The sequence below is a fragment of the Anabrus simplex genome, chromosome 4 (genome assembly GCF_040414725.1).
Source record: "Anabrus simplex isolate iqAnaSimp1 chromosome 4, ASM4041472v1, whole genome shotgun sequence".
NCBI classification, from domain to species: Eukaryota; Metazoa; Arthropoda; class Insecta; order Orthoptera; family Tettigoniidae; genus Anabrus; species Anabrus simplex.
In genome coordinates this window covers 348,765,586-348,786,797 of record NC_090268.1, presented here as the reverse complement: position 1 = coordinate 348,786,797, position 21,212 = coordinate 348,765,586, and the positions used below count along the sequence as shown (strand labels likewise).

At 37.5% G+C, this 21,212-nt stretch overlaps 1 protein-coding gene across 2 annotated transcripts in view; it reads left to right on the top strand.

The window, feature by feature from the left end:
• pav (pavarotti) overlaps positions 1 to 21,212 on the top strand; it is a 277,353-nt gene that overhangs the window by 125,061 nt on the left and 131,080 nt on the right. For both annotated transcript variants that reach the window (XM_067145761.2, XM_067145760.2), the window contains exons 7-8: positions 4,490 to 4,594; positions 4,810 to 4,895. In XM_067145761.2, coding sequence (XP_067001862.2) covers positions 4,490 to 4,594; positions 4,810 to 4,895 — 191 coding nt within the window. The remainder of the gene's footprint in view (positions 1 to 4,489; positions 4,595 to 4,809; positions 4,896 to 21,212) is intronic.

Sequence of the window (21,212 nt, the reverse complement as noted above, 5' to 3'; positions counted from 1 at the left end):
ATATAGTGCAGCACGGCACGTCTCTCAAATCTTACTTCAGTTTCTCACATGGTATGTACAATTTTGAGACCTTATGTGTCTTTACGTTGTTAAATTTCTTCGATAATTGTGTGTTTCATTTGCTTTAGGCTGATGATGACCTACTTTTAAGTCGAAACTAGTCCCTAAACATATATGTAATTTAAACTCTGTACAGTTTGTACTGAAAACGTGGACCTTATTAATACATTATTTTAACTCTACTGACTGATCCGCATCACTATCCTCTTTGTCCTCCACCACAACTACTTGTCCGTGATTGCAGTCTCCGTCCTCGTCCTCGGAGAATTAAGGTTGAAGATTTGGATCATCATCAGAAAGCTTTTGAAGGAGAATGTCCTCCACGGCTGCCAATCTTTCAGCCCTTTTGAAAGAAATAGATAAGTAATCTTTTGAACATTTGTTTAGATCAAGAAACAATTTGCAAACAAAACAAAAGGAATCTCCCATAGTTACTGAAATGAAATCGATCTGAAACATATTTGCCGATGTGAAAAATAATATTGCACTTTTACAGCAAGAAGAGTTATGCAAATAATACTTATATCACAACGGACAAGCTGCACGAACTATAAAACAAGTGCACATGGAGTGAACACATCCTACAGCAAATGCGAAAGAAACCTTTACGGTTGTGGGTGCGCATTTCACTCAGTGATACGTCACAGTACATGTCAACTTCAACAGCCCATAAATAACTGACAAGAGGCAGATAAGTGATCAGCTGAGTTGAAACCTAGTGGTCATAAGGAACAAAGCATACCTTGGCTCCCAAGGTGGAAAATAACTACGTTCGTCAGAAAAGTGAAAACAAACGAATTTGCTGAACTGAGTGCGGCCACACACCCACCGGAGGGTTAACCTGTTTTTGTGAATGATATACCCCCACATACTGATCTTTGCTTTATCCGTGACAAGTTGCCGTGGCTAATATGAATTTTACTATTGCTTTGTGTGTATTGGGACATATTTTATGGTCACTATTAGAGCCTGGAAGTTCAGGCATTTATTTTGGCTAAAATAGGCAGGCAAATAAGCACTTAAAATTTACGAAATAGGCAGTAAAATAATTAACGTACGCATTTATAAAGTCAAAAATGGGCACTAAAATAATAAAGATGCTTTAATTTAAGCTACGTAATGCACGTCTGCATCCTATTTTACTACTTAATCTTACGTCCTGCTGTGGGTGGGGGTGATAGAATAACATCAACGGTATCTTCTCCTTGTCGAAACTGGCTACTAAAAGGGGACCAGGGGCTCTCAACTTATGAGTGTGGATTGGGGGCCACGGTTCATCTAGTTGAGTCTAGCATTGCTTCCACTTGTCAGGTTTTTCGCCTTTATTTTTCATACCCGAACTCCCTTGGTCAACTCTTGTTCTTCTCTGATCCTGACGAAATTAAGTTTTCGAGGCCTAGGGAGTTTTTAATTTTTACGCTTTTCATGGCCCTTCCCTTTCTTTTGCCAATATCTTCATTTTTCGAAGTGTCAGACCTCTTCCATTTTCCTTCTGATCAGTGTTAATAGAAGACTGTTACCAAGTTGTTGTTCCTCTTAAAACAATAACCACCACCTAGAGTAAAACGGAACGTCGAAATTGACGAGCAGACAGCCAGAGGGCGTCAAATTGAAATGTCTGCACTCGGTAGCTGAGGCCATATTATTATTATTATTATTATTATTATTATTATTATTATTATTATTATTATTATTATTACCACCACTTAATCTTACGTAGCAGGAATGGAACCTGACGACCCTCTTGACCATTTGGTTTGTGGAGTGGGTTTTCAGTAGAGATTTGTTTAATATTAAAGCATTGTTTTTGTAAATATTTTTTATATCACTTAGGTTAAAATGAAATATTTTTTTATTATTAACGCAGTGCATTGAAATCATATTTTCTTTTCTTTCCATTGATTAATTTTAACATAATAATGTACCCTTAAAAAACAGCAGAAAATATCCACAACAACTCAAAAGGAGGGGAAAAAAGGCGTTAAACTATCTAATAGGTAACGGAAGCTAAAATAGGCAAGAAAGACAAAATAAAAACTGGTCCTACCATTCCCAAACGTACGGAAGGATGTTTGTCTCTATTTGACACTTCGATATAAACACCCAAATAAAGAAGCATTTTGCCTAACATCCGGGCTCTAGTCAGTATGTACTGAAGTTCTGCCTGATCAGTCAATTTTTGTCAAATTTATGCCACTGATGGTGTCTCGTACAAAACTATTTGACTTTAAGAATTGGAGGTATCTGTATTTTCTTTGTATCAAGATAGATTTCTGACTAAAAGTAATTTCAGTGTTTGAGCAATATTTCATGATCAGTTTACACCTCGTAACTTTCAGTTAAAAAAGAATTCTGCACAGGTCAACTTTATTGCTTTTGCTCATTTTCCAATAAGTTTTTGACATATTGTGTTATAAACATAATACAGACTTTTTTCCAATTCTGAATCAGACTACAAACAGTTAAGAAATCTCATTTTACAAAAGGAAATTTATTATGTCATCCTATTCCAGACATACAAATCTCCATCTTTAGATGGAGTAATATTAGCCATACATGTTTCAGCTCATTTGACCCATCTTCAGTGACAACAGGTTAAAATTTACATAACTGATGCTAAATGAATGTTAAAATACAATGAAGAAAAGAATAAAAACAAATGAGACAACTATCGTCGTGTTGATCTCCTCTACCTCTCTTACCCTGAATAAGAGTCAATTATTCTCCTAAGTAACTTATCCTCCTCCATTGTAGTGAGGTTGTGGACCTCTTAGTCTTAAAATGCGGTTTGTTACAATTAAAAATTAGGACGAATTCACTGTGTTAAAATTGACAATAACAGTCTGTGTTCGTTGAGTCACAATCACAAATAGTCAAGAGGGCAACGAAAAATTGAGGTAACTATGTTTGTGGAGAAAACAAATGCCAGGTAAAACGTATGTGACTCATAGTGAAAACTGCCAATGAAATTCAAATTTGTAATGGAAAAATGGATTGTGTATAAGAAACTTAGGCTAATAAGTAAAAAAATGAGTGTGAAGAAAACTTTAAACCTACTTATTAAATAACTGCCGTCTTGAACGGCCTGACCTTCTCAGTTTGGTGGTCCCGTTCTCACTTACCGTGTCTGTTGCTGGCTTGGCTGTGTTTGCGAGAATGGGAGGAGTTCTTGTGACTAAATTGCGGCCTGTTTGACCAACATAGCTGGAATTACAGGATTGGCATTCTAATGTGTAAGCTGCGGAGTTCAAGTATCTTTTTTTTTTTTTTTAATTTATTTTTAACCACACCCGGGCAACTGGAGTGGGACTTTGATGATGATGATGATTATTATTATTATTATTATTATTATTATTATTATTATTATTATTATTATTATTATTATTATTATTGACAGTGTGTGTGGATTGAACACTGTCAATAAAAACAATGATAATGGTGTGGGAGTTTCTAAACGCCATTTTAATATTGTGTTTTTTAAAGACATTAGAAATTTGATAAATGCTGCTACTATTGAATGTGAAAGTAGAAAACTTCTCTTTAGGAGCGGAATCTTTTTCTAGAGTAGTCTAAGGTCTGCTTTTATATCTATTGATGATTCTATTGACGAAGGTTCTATTAAAGTTGTTGTATTCTGCAATATTGTAAATAGTATTAATTTCCTTTTTGTAATTCTTGCGAGATGAAGGAACAATTAATGCTCTGAGTACCATACTGTTATAAACTGCTTTCTTATGTATGTCTGGGTGCAGAGAAGTTTGTTGGATGGTTTTGATGGTGTGGGTGGGTTTTCTGTATATATTAAAGGATAAAGTGTTATTGTAGCTGTGCGTAATGGTTAAATCCAGGTAATTAAGGACAACATTAAGGTCCACAACCTCGCTACAGTCACTCATTGTTTTAATTCCATCATGTCATTTGTTTTTATCTTTTCTTCATTGTATTCTTTTAGCATCAATTATGTAAATTTTAACCTGTTGTCACTGAAGATGACTCAAATGAGCTGAAACATGTATGACTAATATTACTCCATCTAAAAATGGAGATTTGTATGTATCGAATAGGAGGACGTATTAAATTTCCTTTTGTAAAGTGAAAACCGTCAATACGGGATGATTTTAATATCTTGTAAAAGAAATCTCATTACAAAGCAAAACTTGTAGTAAAAGAAAATTATTCAGATTACTAGTAATTTTAATTGTTTTAAATTTGTACTGATGTATTTGCAGTGTAACATAATTTATACAGCAGATGATTAAGTTACTGTCAATTTTTTTTTTTTTTCGTAATTGGTCAAACAAAACTTGTACAGCATAATCATTTCTAATAACTTTTTATCAGTTTCTTTATATGATATAAATATTTACATGACTTTCAAGTACATCTCTTTAAAGACCGTTGTTAATATCCTTGTTGTTTTTATTTGTAGCATGTAATGAAGTTTGCCGAGATGACACAAGAAGTCCAACTTACTCGGCCTTATCCAGAAAAATTACAGCTGGATTTGATACCTGGAAGACGGAAAGCAAATCAGGTATTTAAAAATATGTTGCAGTACTTGAAACAAACGTGTAAATAGAAACATGGCAGATAAAATTATTTTTCTGAGGTGAATTTATATTGCTAGGCTGTGCATAATGTATGACTGTATCTAGGTAATCCTGAATTGATGCCTACAGATTTATATATCAAGTTTCCAATGGCTGTATAAAAAATACTAAATTTTTACTTTACTTGCATATTTTTCAGATATTCAAGCAGGCTATTCAGAAAGTTGAAGAAAATAGCAGGGGTGATTGTCCACCAATTAATGTTGACTTGGGACTAGTTTATAGGTATGTATCATTTAACCCTAATTAGTTGTCGTAACCTCCCTAAACAATCAAATGAGTCTGTGCACCAGATGTCTGGCTCTGAACATTTTTTGCATGGTAATGCCATCCTAATTATACATACATACATACATTATCATTATAGACTGTTATGCCTTTCAGCGTTCAGTCTGCAAGCCTCTGAGAATTTACAAAACGTCGCCACAATCCTCGATTTGCAACTAGTGTTGTGGCCTCATTTAGCTCTATACCTCTTATCTTTAAATTGTTAAAAACCGAGTCTAACCATCGTCGTCTTGGTCTCCCTCTACTTCTCTTACCCTCCATAACAGAGTCCATTATTCTCCTAGGTAACCTTATCCTCCTCCATTCGCCTCACATGACCCCACCACCGAAGCCGGTTTATGCGTACAGCTTCATCCATCGAGTTCATTCCTAAATTAGCCTTTATCTCCTCATTCCGAGTACCATCCTGCCATTGTTCCCACCTGTTTGTACCAGCAATCATTCTTGCAACTTTCATGTCTGTTACTTCTAACTTATGAATAAGATATCCTGAGTCCACCCAGCTTTCGCTCCCGTAAAGCAAAGTTGGTCTGAAAACAGACCGATGTAAACATAGTTTCGTCTGGGAGCTGACTTCCTTCTTACAGAATACTGCTGATCGCAACTGTGAGCTCACTGCATTAGCTTTACTACACCTTGATTCAATCTCACTTAGTATATTACCATCCTGGGAGAACACACAACCTAAATACTTGAAATTATCGACCTGTTCTAGCTTTGTATCACCAATCTGACATTCAATTCTTTTGAATTTCTTACCTACTGACATCAATTTAGTCTTCGAGAGGCTAATTTTCATACCATACTCATTGCACCTATTTTCAAGTTCCAAGATATTAGACTGCAGGCTTTCGGCACAGTCTGCCATTAAGACCAAGTCGTCAGCATAGGCCAAACTGCTTACTACATTTCCACCTAACTGAATCCCTTCCTGCCATTTTATACCTTTCAGCAGATGATCCATGTAAACTACGAACAACAAAGGTGAAAGATTACAGCCTTGTCTAACCCCTGTAAGTACCCTGAACCAAGAACTCATTCTACCATCAATTCTCACTGAAGCCCAATTGTAAACATAAATGCCTTTGATTGATTTTAATAATCTACCTTTAATTCCATAGTCCCCCAGTATGGCGAACATCTTTTCCCTCGGTACCCTGTCATATGCTTTCTCTAGATCTACGAAACATAAACACAACTGCCTATTCCTCTCGTAGCATTTTTCAGTTACCTGGCGCATACTGAAAATCTGATCCTGACAGCCTCTCTGTGGTCTGAAACCACACTGGTTTTCATCCACCTTCCTCTCAACGACTGATCGCACCCTCGCTTCCAAGATGCCAGTGAATACTTTGCCTGGTATACTAATCAATGAGATACCTCTATAGTTGTTGCAATCCTTCCTGTTCCCTTGCTTATAGATAGGTGCAATTACTGCTTTTGTCCAATCTGAAGGTACCTTACCAACACTCCACGCTAATTTTACTATTCTATGAAGCCATTTCATCCCTGCCTTCCCACTACACTTCACCATTTCAGGTCTAATGTCATCTATTCCTGCTACCTTATGACAATGGAGTTTATTTACTATTCTTTCCACTTCGTCAAGCATAATTTCACCAACATCATTTTCCTCCTCCCCATGAGCTTGACTGTTTGCAACACCACCATGATGATTTCCTTTTACATTGAGAAGATGTTCAAAATATTCCCTCCACCTCTCCAGTGATTCCCTGGGATCTATTATGAGTTCACCTGAATTACTCAAAACACTGTTCATTTCCTTTTTCCCTCCCTTCCTAAGATTCTTTATTACTGTCCAGAAAGGTTTCCCTGCTGCTTGACCTAGCCTTTCCAGGTTATTACCAAAATCTTCCCATGACTTCTGTTTGGATTCAACAACTATTTGTTTCGCTCTGTTTCTTTCATCCACATATAAATCCCTGTCTGCCTCGGCCCTTGTTTGGAGCCATTTGTGATAAGCCTTCTTTTTACGTTTACAAGCTGCTCTCACTTCATCATTCCACCAAGATGTTTGCCTTTTCCCATCTTTACACACAGTTGTTCCTAGGCATTCCCTTGCTGTTTCTACTACAGCATCCCTGTATGCCACCCATTCACTTTCTATATCCTGAACCTGCTTACTGTCTACTGTTCGAAACTTCTCACTAATCATATCCATGTACTTCTGTCTAATTTCCTCGTCCTGGAGATTTTCTACCCTTATTCGTTTGCAGACAGATTTCACTTTCTCTACCCTAGGCCTAGAGATACTAAGTTCACTACAGATCAGATAGTGGTCTGTATCATCGAAAAATCCCGGGAAAACTCGTACATTCCTAACAGATTTCCCAAATTTGAAGTCGGTTAAGATACGGTCTATTATGGATCTGGTACCCCTAGCCTCCCATGTGTAGCGGTGAATAGCCTTATGCTTGAAGAATGTATTCGTAACAGCTAAACCCATACTAGGACAGAAGTCCAGCAAACGCTTCCCATTCCCATTAGCTTCCATATCTTCCCCACATTTACCAATCACCCTTTCGTATCCTTCAGTTCTATTCCCAACTCTCGCATTGAAATCGCCCATTAGCACTATTCTATCCTTTCTGTTGACCCTGACCACAATGTCACTCAATGCCTTATAAAACTTGTCAACTTCATCCTCATCTGCACCCTCACATGGTGAATACACGGACACAATTCTTGTCCTAATTCCTCCAACTGACAAATCTACCCACATCATTCGCTCATTTACGTGCCTAACAGAAACTATGTTGCGTGCAATGGTATTCCTGATAGAGCCCTACCCCAGACTCTGCCCTTCCCTTTCTAACACCCGTCAAGTACACTTTATAATCTCCCACCTCTTCCTCATTATCTCCCCTTACCCGAATATCACTTACTCCTAGCACATCCAGATGCATCCTCTTTGCTGACTCAGCCAGTTCTACCTTCTTTCTTCCATAAGCCCCATTAATATTGATATCTCCCCATCGAATTCCATTTCGTTCGCCAAGTTGTTTCCAAGGAGTCCCTCGCCTGTCAAATGGGAGTGGGACTCCATTACTCCCATAGGTCCGAAGCTTGCTCAAAGTGTTCTGAGCTCTGTAAATTCATGAAGCAGGATGCTGCCCTACTTGCACATAGTCCAAGTGAGGATCTCTCCTCTAACGGGTTATGGACCACCGGTGAATTGTATAGTCCTAGCCGCCTGAGCACAAGGAGGGCCACGACTCAGAATATGTCCGAGATGCCCACTCCCATTCCATAGCAACTGGTATCCCGACTCTCAGGACCACTTACTAGGCCACTCAGGCTTTGCCCATGGTTCACGAACTAGGACGTGACTACAGTAACCCACAAACATGAACATAATGTTCGTTTATTTTGTTTGAATTTTATTATGTATCAGCTGTTGCACCCAGCTTTGCCTGGGCATATTTTAAGTTAAAAATGAATTTTACTGTGCATGATTTGAATGGTTATAAAACAAAGGTGTGCTGTATAGTTTCACTCCAAAAGCACTATCTCCGTTTATGTAATTAGGTAGTATTCTAGAAATGCTGCAAAGCATATATTTCTTTATTTTCATTTCCTTAGTTTCAGTTCTGTAGCTTAACTTTATAGAGAGTTAAAGGAGTTTCTGAAATACCATTCTAGAACTTTTCTATCAGTTTCACCCCTGATGATGTGAATATTGAAAGTTCGTCAAAAATGTTTGCTTCGTATGTTAACAAAGAACAGTTCTACATTTCTTTGTTTCTAAACTGAGCTGTCTTGAAAAAACACTATTGCTGTAATTTCCATTTACATCCTCTCCCCCTTTTGTTTTCACCCCTTACAGGTTGAGAGTTACAGTGTAAATTGGGAATGTACCTGTAATCGTCATTATCAATTTGCCACTTCCAGTAGGCCTGGTGTGGGAATTGACTGAAGCAGTATAAGCTGGAAAGAGGGATGGTGAACTGTTAGGAGGTCAGAACCAACTGAGGGCTAGCTTGTTGCTATCATCATCTTGATATCTTCTTAACAGAGCCAATGAAGGTGTATCCTTTGATACTGCAGGTTAACACATAAAAATAAAAGAAGGGAATTTTAAGCTTGAAATAAACCTTTGACTCAACCAAATACATCGCAACGTCAAATATTACCAATCAGGTTAGGAAACATGTCAACTACGGATTGGATTTGGGAAGCGGCATGAAACTCTGAGACGTAATGGAACATAAGTCCTCCGTGGCCAAATATTTGAAAATGGTAATTTCTTCCCTAGAGTCTCAAAATAAATTTATTTTAAGATTAATAACATATTAAAAATTTTAATAGGTTAGACAATTCAGGTAACAAAATTAAAAGAATGAAATAAAAGTTGGTAACACTTACTTTAACACATGAGCAGGGCGTTAAGAGAAGGATTTAAAAGTTACGTGTGCCTCAGCACTCAATGTCAACACCTATTTTGACAACACTTGTCCAAGACAATGAGGGCTGGTCTCATTCTACACAGAGCAAAATTATAATGAAATTTTACACTTAACTCGGCATTAAAAGAAACCAGAGTCATCGCTGAAACACTTCACATCAATGACTCACAGAAACGATTACTTGAGTTAGGGTAAACTGAATTACAAGATGGCAAACCAGATGAAAAAGTTAAATTAACAATAGCAAAAAGGTTTGCCTCCAACAGGATGAGAATGATCTTAGCTGAAATGCTAAGTCATAATGACATAAAATTAGCGATGAATGTGAAATTCAAGAGCAAACTCCTGCATAATGAAAGAAATAAAAAGTACTACATTAAATTAAAGTTAAATTAAAACTGAATAGAAAGGAAGAACAGTGCTTACCCTGAGATAGCTAAGGTTCCCAATCAGGATCGAAGCATGAGCACGTCCACTCACTAAGGTGGCACTTTGTTGATGTAGTCTGATTATTCTTATACATTTCTATTTACTACACTACACTGCTCCTACTGAAGGAGCAGGGATGATCCAGAAACATGAAATGGTGCCGTTAAAAGGTAGACCAGTCAAATGCAGAATTCACTCTTGGATCTAACATTCACCAGTTACAATGGGAGTGTTCTAGGCGACCTTCGTGTTGCCACCACAAGAGTGCAGTAAGGACCGGAAGGGTCCTGGTGCATAAGAATGGGTGGACATGCTCATTCTTTCTAATGCAAGCAACTGTTCTGTGAGCCATCGAAATGGGTTAAAAAAATATGGGAACTGGAATTTATTTCAGCTGAAGGCGGAACTCAGAAGAAGAAATGCGAAAGTTCATTGAAGAAAGGGTGAACTTATAAAGAGGTATCGTTGTTTGGATTATCGCTGCTATATATTTTTTAACTTGACATAGGCCTAGGCCTAGTACAATGTCAGTTTTATAGATGCTTTAATCGTCAATATCCGCGTAACATTTCGTATTTTATCCTTTATAGACTCGAAGATTATGATGCCACATTTAATGTGGAAAATCGGCAGACTGAAGAGGAGGATATTTTCATAATGAAGGTACCAAGTGCAAGTAGTATACAAGGACATTAATGAAAGTACAGACCTTCTAACTGTGACAACCCAGTGTTTTTCAAAATATTTAAAGAACTGTGAGCAACGTGATTTAGGTGTGAGTAGTAAAATGTACAAAGAGAGATACTTGTTATGCTTGTGCTGGGCTGAGGAAAGTTACCTAATTTACTTTTTTTAAGGACAGAGTTGCATCAGTGTATAGGAAAAATGTGGTATACCATGTAGACTTGAAAATAGCAGACTTCTTAATTGAGGAGTGCCAGTGAATCTAGAGCTGGTATGGGACCTTTTGCTTATTACAAATATGTATGTACTGCATTGCATGCTTTGCTGGATTTCAATACCAGCAAGACCTGCATCTGCCAGGAAACCTGTACAAGCCAGTTACAATCTTTCCACAAGTGCAAAAAATTTAAAGCCTCCTCGATTAAGGCTAATTCACTAGTTTTAAAGACAGCCCAGGTCAAGTCATCTGTTCAAGATATAAGAAGTCATGATCCCCGGCCACACCAGTTACGAAATACTTCTTGATACATTGAGTACTTAAGAAATTTAACCATGCCAGCCTTACAGTTGTATCCCTCTGCACATATTAAAACTGTTTATAATTATCATGATTATTTTGGATCTGGTGAGGAGAAATTCTTAACTTCTAGAAAGTTAAAAGATGTTTTTCCAAGAGATTGCACTGGTGTGGAACTTAAAACTAGGGGATAGAGTGTAAATCCACTTTGGTTCACAGAACACTCCATCAGAATACCGTAATCATTGTTTATATGTGTTTGTCACCTTACCGAGAGGACTTGCACAAAACAGTTCTTAGCTCAAGTAACATCAAGTCATAAATTTTCTACACCTGCTATTGTTTATGGAAGGAAGTATGAAGCTGTGGCAGTAAAAGCTGTTGAGGAACTTTATTCTGTGAAGACATATAAGGGTATATTATTCCTAAGCACAGAACACATCCATACTTGTGTGCTTCACCTGACCGCGTTCTGGAGGAGAATGAACTTCTTAAAATGAAGTGTCCATACTCATGCAGAGATGAAATGGTTTCCTTTGAAACTGTGGAATACTTGTATCTTTGTGATGTATCAGGAAACCTAGATTTGATGACTGATCACTCACACTACTATCAGATACAAGAGCAGCTATACTATGCTGAAAGGAGTCGTTGTAGTCTTGTAATATACACCTTCAGGGACATGAAAGTTATCCTTGTTCATAGGAATGAAGAACTTGTTAAATATGATTTTTTTTTTCATTAAAACTCTTTCACAGTAACCATCACAAATCATATAGAGTAAAACCTGTCTTAACGGACGCCTCTCAGCGGCGGACACCCCTCATTGGCGAACGATTTTCTACAGTAGGTCCGTAATTAAATGCCATGTTGTGTATGAGTAATTTACCCCTCTTATACGGACACACACACACCATAGCCACGAGAAACTTCAATTAAACCTCTCGTAACGGACACTTTCTTTTTCAAAAAATTCTGTATTTGTGTCCAAGAATCACAGACACCGTAACTTTTAAACTAGGCTGTACACATTCTTGGAAGGCAACATTAAGCTACGCTATCACTTCCGGAAGTTGTGTGATCTGACATGCTCGACAGTGCTGGAATTCGTACCTACACTGTCAGTTTACTTTTCATTGACTCGTGGGCTTTTGATGTGTTCAATTTTACGTTAGTAAGTTGGTGTAAATCTGGCTCCGAGGAAGTTTTTAACTTTAAAAGAAAAGGTAGGCATAATAGACTATCATAAACATGAGAAGTGTGGTGTGCATAAACTGTCCAAAGTGTTTAAGATTGGAAAGACACAGGCAGCTGAAATTGTGAAAAAGCAAGAGGAACTAGTGAAAGAATGGCATTTAAATGGCAACGAACAGCGCATAAAACTGTTTCAAAGTGGTAGTGGAGCTCTCATTGACAAGGCAACGCTAGAGTGGTTCGCTAAAATAAGAAGTCAGAATGTGCCTGTGTCAGGACCAATAATACAAGCAAAAGCGTTAGAATTCTCGACAGGATTAGTTATTGGAGATTTCAAAGCTGGCTAGAAAGATTCAGAAAGCGACATGGTATCAACTTCAAAGTGATTTGCAGAGAATCATCCAGTGTTAATATGGAGATTGTTGACAACTGGCAAGAAAAAAAATACCTTCAATCATAGACAGGTATGCTCCGGAAAATATTTTGAATGCCGATGAAACTGGATTATATTTCCGTGCTTTACCCGAGAAAACTTTGTGTTTCAAAGGAAATCGTTGTACTGGTGGAAAAGTTGCAAAAGAACGTCTTACGGTCTTGTTATGTGCAAGTATGAGTGGAGAACGGGAGGAGCCCCTTGTAATAGGAAAAGCTGCAAAACCAAGGTGTTTTAAAAATATGGACGTTATGAAGTTTGGCATTCAATTGAAAGCGAATAGGAAAGCATGGATGACCAGAGAAATGATGACAGAGTGACTAGGACAATTGGACAGAAAAATGATACGCCAGGAGTGAAAAGTGTTATTATTCCTCGATAATGCAGCATCGCATCCAGATACAATTAAGTTGCAAAATGTGAAGATCGTCTTTCTCCCACCAAATGTAACATCAGTTTCTCAGCCGCTTGACCAAGGAGTGATCCAGAACTTCAAGGTTATGTACAGACAGTTAGTGATGAAGCACATAGTATCAGAACTTAACGGGAATGAAGTAACCCTTCAAACACTGACAAAGGGGCTGAATGTTCTCCAAGCAATTTCATGGATAACCAATGCATAATACCAATATAATGGTCCGTTATTGGACATTATAAATTTTCCAGCTAACTCATTCTTGGTTGCCTGCGTTTCGCCCTCCTATGCTAAGTTAGGCTCATCAGTTGGGACTTAGCACACCACCCAAGACGCAAGGCTAGTGCATACCGTGGAGGCCACTGCATAGGCTACTTGAAGCCACCAGCAGTGCCAATGCACTATGAGAGCTATGTCTCATTTGCAAAAAATTGATGCCTGCCTGGCCATCAGATAATACAGATGTTGATTCCCATAGGGAATTTAAAATATTTGTCCCGAATGAGTAAATTTATAATACCAATATAATGGTCCGTTATTGGACATATGTCCCTATGGGAATCAACATCTGTATTATCTGATGGCCAGGCAGGCATCAATTTTTTGGAAATGAGACATAGCTCTCATAGTGCATTGGCACTGCTGGTGGCTTCAAGTAGCCTATGCAGTGGCCTCCACGGTATGCACTAGCCTTGCGTCTTGGGTGGTGTGCTAAGTCCCAACTGATGAGCCTAACTTAGCACACGAGGGCGAAACGCAGGCAATCAAGAATGAGTTAGCTGGAAAATTTATAATGTCCAATAACGGACCATTATATTGGTATTATAAATTTACTCATTCGGGACAAATATTTTAAATTCCCTATGGGAATCAACATCTGTATTAACCAATGCATGGAAAAACGTCATGGCCTCAACAATTCGTAACTGCTTTCTGAAAGCTGGGTTTCCCGCTAGTGGTGGACATCCCAAAATAGAAACGGATACCCTTTCTGACAGCATGGAAACAACACAAGAGTTGATTAATGCAGCAGGTTACAATGTACAAGTGAACACCTATATCGAAATTGATTCAGATATTCCAACAGTGTGTGAGAGTGGAGACACGAAAATGATTCTTCAGTCAATCCAAGGGAAGAAGGACAAAAATGAAGATTCTGACGAAAGCGGGAGTGAAGGTGATGCTAATGACGACTTTGAAGAAAATACGGAAATTAATGTGCTGCCAATAACCTCGTACAGTGAGGCTCTTGGCTTTGTTAAGCGACTGAAAGAATTTAAACAAAACGATGAAAAAGGTGTAACTTTGACCCAGGATTTAATTGCACATAGTGAAAACATCATTGCTAAACCGAAATGGACAAAACAAACGAACATTAAGGATTTTTTCAAGTGCTAATGTTTTACTGTACTGTGCTAGAGATTGCTACATCTACATACTGATTTGAAGTTTCAAAAACTCATACGTTCTTCTTAATTTTAACATGGTGAACGCTAATAGTGTACAGTGTGCTCAATAGAGGTTTCCATAGAAGTGTTTTTGTCTCTTTAATACAGTGCATCGCAGCTGCAGCAGCCCATCTACAACTTTCTCATGTGAGTACAGTGCAGTATATTGTACAATACTGTATATAGTATACAATTGAAGGTACATTTGCGAGAATTGTTAACACATACATTACATGGGTTATTGTGTTCCAACTTATGTTTAATGGTACCAGTTTCATAACCTCTCGCGGGCGGACACCCCTTCATAACGGACATTTTCTCGGTCCCGAAGGTGTCCGTTATAGGGAAGTTTTACTGTATCATAAATGAGTTCCTATACTTAGGCAGTGAATAAGAGATGAGTTCATAACCGTTGTGAAACACAAGATCAGAAATGGAGTGAATAAGAAAGTAGCTGTTATTGAGGTTCCTGTTACCAGTGTCATAAAGAAACGCAGACTTCAGTGGTATGGGCACATAATGAGAATGAACAGGGAAAGACCTGCCAGAAAATATTTCGACCTTAATCTCATAGGAAGAAGACCACAGGGAACACCAAGAAAACATTGGATAGGGACTGTAAGATCAGATGTGGAGGAGAGAGAATACAAATGGGAGGATGTACTGGATCAGAAGATGTACGAAGACAGAAGGAGATGGCGAGCGCTTGTACACCACACCCGGGAAACTGGAGTTGGGAAATGATGATGATGATGATGATGATGATGAATGCTGCAACGTAATTTACCTTAAGTGAAATCACAATTTAATACATTTTTATATATATATATATATATATGTATTGCACCGTTCCCGCGTCCAGGTGAGGATACATGAGTTCCAGACTAGCTCTTGATAAACGATTCTATCTGTTTAACATTGCTGGGTTGTGGGTTCCGCTTGAGAAAGTATGCCGATGGCCTATGGTAAATCTCAACCTACGCAGGAGGATGTCTCCAACATGTTATCAGTCAGATACCATACTCGCATGTCGCCGAAATTTATCGCAAAATCCAGGTTATTACGGCATTTCGAGAAATTCATGCATGTTGCTACCAAAATCGCAATCAGAAAATGAGTCATTATAGCCTTATATCTAGCTCTTATTCTAAGTAGGCATTAAAAGAATTTTATAGTTTCACTACTCAGCTTTTATTGGCAATTCAGTCTAAGTATTATTTAAATGTTATGTAAAATATCGTTAGAAATTGCCTCATATAACGTAGACAGTCTCATAATGCTATCAGCATCTCTATGCGTTGTGATTACGTTGCAATAAAGGAAAACAGGTTTTGAAAAACCTTTAAAAAGTAATTGAAAACCAGGCCTTAATCATCGACACTAATTCTGGCCTGTCGAAATACTATGTTGTAGTTAGGTAATGTTCATAAAAATCAAATGAAAAAGAAAAATTAAAATATATATAATCAAATGAAACATATTAAATATAGTTGAAATAATTAGATGCATCCAATTAGTTAAAAATGAAAATAAAATTATACTCCCTACTATATACATCATTTCAAATTATAGTTTCAAATTAGAATGTAAAACACAGTGAAAATAACCAAATAAATAATTAATTAATTAAGATCTGGAATCCTTTCTTAGTGAGCTGGATTGCTCCTCAAAGTTACCAAAAATTCTATCATTTAATCTTTAATTCACATGTGGCTAGTGAAATGAGTATCACTTTGCTGAAAACTTAACATCCGTGTCCATACACAGTAGAAAATCGTGTAAGAAAGCAATGTTTGTTTCCTTAGGACTTCAATTAATTCATAAGTTTGAAAATTTCCATGTTCGTTTCATATTTCACAATGTCTGATCTCCATATAAGCAAATTCAAGTCCACTCTAAGTCGTAATTAATCTCAAATTAATTCTATCATAAGGCTTATGTGGCTAACTCACTCAATTATTATCTTAATCCATGGTTGAAATTCAATTTAAGTGTGTATCTGGCTGAATGTAGCATTGCCAAGTGTACTTAACTAACTTTCCAACAAATTATACCATAAGTGGAAAAATTGGCATGTTAGAAGACTCTACCTTCATCTAAAAATCCATATATGAATGACTAAGTCACCAGTGATGTGTCAAACTGCTCTCATAAAATCATAAATTAGGTTTCCGTGTGTGAGAGTACTTAAAAATGGTCATGAATAACTCAGTGAAGGCCTAATTATTAACGTTATTAGCCTCTTGGCTCATCTGATGATCCTACATACTCAAATAACTCCTTGTTGATGGCATTGAGATCGTATCCTAACCTATTTTGTGAATCAGGGAATAAAAACAGCAATTGAAAACAGTACGTTTCAATATATACCTTAGCATGCGCAATTTACACATACTATCATCTCTCAGAAGAATACTATGACCAACTTTTCAAATAACAATAACTATCACCATCACAACTTAACATCAACTCATATTATTACTTCATTCACCATTTATCACTTCAAATATCACGTAGCATTCATATTAGTGCATCTCAAGCACTCCTTTCATTAAATACGCTGCTTATGTGCCATAACCTACACACATAAAAACATTATCCTTACCGTCATAGTATCAAAGAAAGGTGTATCACAATACAAAGCTGTGCTACTATACTTCGTCGTAAACATTCCCTAAATACGATCTCCAAGCTTGTTATTCTGTTAAAGCCATCACACATGTATATTAACCTTCATATAATACTCTTAACACTTCACTGACAACGATTTAAAAATATCAATCACTTTCTCTAACACCACATTGATAAATTTGCGAACGGCTTTCACTGGTATTTTACGCCTATATATGGGATTAACGGTACCTTCAGATGAGTACCTACTTCCATGTAACTACACTTGAATATCATCTACGCACGCACAATGTCACAAATCATATCACACATAGCCAAAAATAAAGGTTTCTACTTACAAAAAACGACTCATAGGGGACTTAACTTTGCTTAATAGGTCCTGTCTCCCATCTCGCTGTTGTTCATCGGGAATGGTAGGCCTCGCTCCATGGTTCTGCTTAGGTAATCGGGTCCATCTCGTCCTCTCAGCTGATTACCAACCCTCCTGGGTCATCAGACTCGTGAAGCGCCACCATAGTCGGAGTAGTCTCTGCCTTGGTCTTTTAGAACATCATAGTGGTCTCTAGTACGTCAGGAACAGAATAATGCAGTGCATTAGCTGATATTGACATGCTGCAATTCGTTTCGTACTGCCAATGATGTAGGAATATATGTGCTCTGGGCCGTCTAGTTTAGCTATAACAGCTCTAAATGTGCTATTATTTGTCAATTCTCTTGCTTGTTGGACGAATGTAATTTTTCCGTGCTTTTTAGAATTGCACTTTACACCCGGTTGAATTCCGCTCTCTACGATGTGCAGTATCGGACAAAATATAATGCTTCCAAGTCCAACCGTGGCGTAGTAGCTGAACAAGACTTGACGACTCCTTATCGCTGGTCTTAAATTTCGCGTATATATGTCAATCTATACAGTTGATGTTGAGCGGGCTGCCGCGGATTTAATTTTACTTCAATAATTGATTTTAGAATCAGATAAGCTGCCTGTTTCTTTACTCGACTCTATTTGCTGCAGTGCTGAATTGAGTCTAGTGTTCTAACAGAAGTCTCTTTTTTTTAGTTTAAATAATCCGCTTCTGTCATTCTTTTCTCACAGCCTTCTAAGAATGGTTCTTTCGGTGACTACCGGTTGAAAGGATTATCTTTTCGGCTCGTACCGATGTTAATTGCTTTCATATTGCTCTTTTAATGGCTGGAACGCCATTTTTGTTCCTAATGCTGCAACTATAGAGCGGTGAAATGGCACAATATATATATATAATTTCTGTTCTTAAACTTAATTCCTAAAATAATAGCACCTGTGTTCATGTCCTAAAAGGAGCCTATAAACTGATCAACAAGTATAATGGAAATTGCTACACATCACTAGAAGTTCCTTATTTATAGGTATTGTATTTTAAAACTACAGTTAGTTAAAACGACTTCTCTGTTATTAATCAAGCATCCTTCCCAACAATATTTCTTCTAAAATTTCAGAGCATATAGCAAATAATTATGATTTCTGATGACAAGTATGTGAGGGATTTTTTACCCAAGCCTATCAGTTTCTCAATATGTACCCTTTTACTGGCTACCTTCCTGTATCTTCTTAAAGTTTCACTTGGAAGCCTATTCAATTTCCTTAAAAAATCTTGGGATGTTAATTGTGACACCATGAGAAACAAGCATATCTTGTATATCAAATACCTTATCAGCCATAATGGAATCACCAAAGTGAAATTTTTCTAGAATGTCACTTCTTTCTATCATCTGTCTGTCACTAGTTGCACCTCCTTAGCATTATGAAATATATTAAATTAACCCTCCTGGTGTTGAACCAACCAAAACCTTTACTGTGTTTCCATTTTTTTTAAAGGAGAATGTTGCTTGTTGAGCTGTTGGAAGAGATGGGTTTTTTTGATGAAGCATTCAGTTGAGTCTATGATCAAGTGTGTGGTTGCATACTTAATTTTACATAAAATCAATCAGCATATGAAACTTCGCCAGCTGTTTTGAAGGCCATGTATCTACCTCTTGCCACTGGAGATACATGAATCTTATCTAAGTGTTAAAAATGTTTGAGACTTGGGAGACAGAAGTAGAAAACATGAAACTCACCTCTTTGTAGGGTACATTCCCTCTTAGAATGATCACAGTCAAAAAGAATAAATCTAGAACGTCTAAATGGGTAGGTGGTGGGTTATTCATATAGTTAAGATGATATGATGCAGATCCTAGGGTATAAAAAACAAACATAAATTTCCCATAACTTTGTAAACCAGTGTAATAGTGCAGCATGCTGTCATTTCCTCAAAAATTATGTATACCGGTAGTGTATGGGACAAATTTGCTTTTAGTTTGGGTGAAATGAGATACTCTAGAAATTTTACTTTTTAACTGTAGGCCTATTTCTTCAGTCTGTGTTGCAGTACGTGTAGACTGTAGCCTCGCTGCATTTTGGTTAGGGGGATGAACAGTAAGTAGTAGAAACCTCTAATTATTTACCAAAATCATTCTGGATATTCACAGAAGGTACACAGACACTGCTATCTTTGCATCCTTGGATTGACAGTAGTTGTCTCCTGTCATGTCTCTCTCTTTGTTTCTTTCCTGCTTCACTGCTCTCCTTTGCTTTAGTCCTTGCAAATACTGAAGGCACGGCTGTCTTTTGCAAGGTCTTCTTAAGAGGTATATTACCTATTGAAAACGAACACATTGCGGTATGTTATGGAATAGCAGATTGTATTTTGGGATTAAGATTTAATGTAAATAGGTTAGGAGTAGCTTTGACTTCTGCAGATCTTTCTAATAGACAGGGCAATAACTGTAGGCTTACTGCATATGCCTGCTATAATTACAGAATTAAAGGTTAGAATTAAAGAGGAAATCCCTGAGGTGATTAAGTACCAATCAGGCATTTAGGGGACCATTAGTTTCTAAACTATGTTAGTGATTACACGTCTTACCTCGCCAATTAGAGCTTATATAATCCTTGGGTGCGAAATGGTAGAATCAAACAACACTGCTGTCAGTTGGATTCCATTTAATCCGCTGAATTTGTTTTAGCCATTGTTTTCTCAAACTGGGATCCTTGGGAAACCCATTTCCACCTTTGTTTATATACAGTGGTACACAGCAGCTTGTACTTAAAATAATAATAATAATAATAATAATAATAATATATTTTGTTTATTCTGGCAAAGCTCGATAGCTGCAGTCGCTTAAGTGTGGCCAGTATTCGGGAGATAGTGGGTTCGAACCCCACTGTCGGCAGCTGTGAAGATGGTTTTCCGTGGTTTCTCATTTTCACACCAGGCAAATGCTGGGGCTGTACCTTAATTAAGGCCACGGCCGCTTCCTTTCCACTTCCAGCCCTCTCCTGTCCCATCGTTGCCATAAGACCTGTGTCGGTGCGACGTAAAACAAATAGAAAAAAAACCCTTAACCAGTCTTAACCTAGAACGCTTAATAATAACTACTGATGACCATAATATGATATTAACAATAATAACAGTAATAGTATTAATAAAAGTAACCACACTTAAAAATCATATCATCTATATAATGCACATTGTACGTAGAGTACATTAAAAATATATGAACAATTAGTACTATAACTACTACTTAAGAGAGAGTTTAGAAAATGTATACATTTCTACAGTACACCGAAATGTCTCCTTCAATTGAGAGGTGAAGAGAAGGATTAGTAAGAGGAAGAAGATATGTGAAAGGAAGAGGGAAATAATGAAGAGGCGGTAGGAGGAGGTGTTTTCAGGTCATAATTTGATGATTATTGCATGTTTACCTAGTATTTTGACACAGGCATGTTTAAAAGCTGAGCTGCTGGACATGCTTCTGACATCCACTGGTAAGAGGTTCCATTGTCGGGCTGCGGTAACTGTGAATGATTTCGTGTAGATTGCTGTTCTGTATACAGGAAGGGATAAACACATAGTGCTGCAGGATCGGGTATTTTTGTTATGGTCTGTGGAGAGGAGCTTGATGCGAGCACGGAGATTGGCTGGTTGAGAAGTTTAAAGAATATTATGCAAAAAGCAAGAAGTATGAAGTGTGCGTCGTTCTTGCTGGTGTAGCCACCC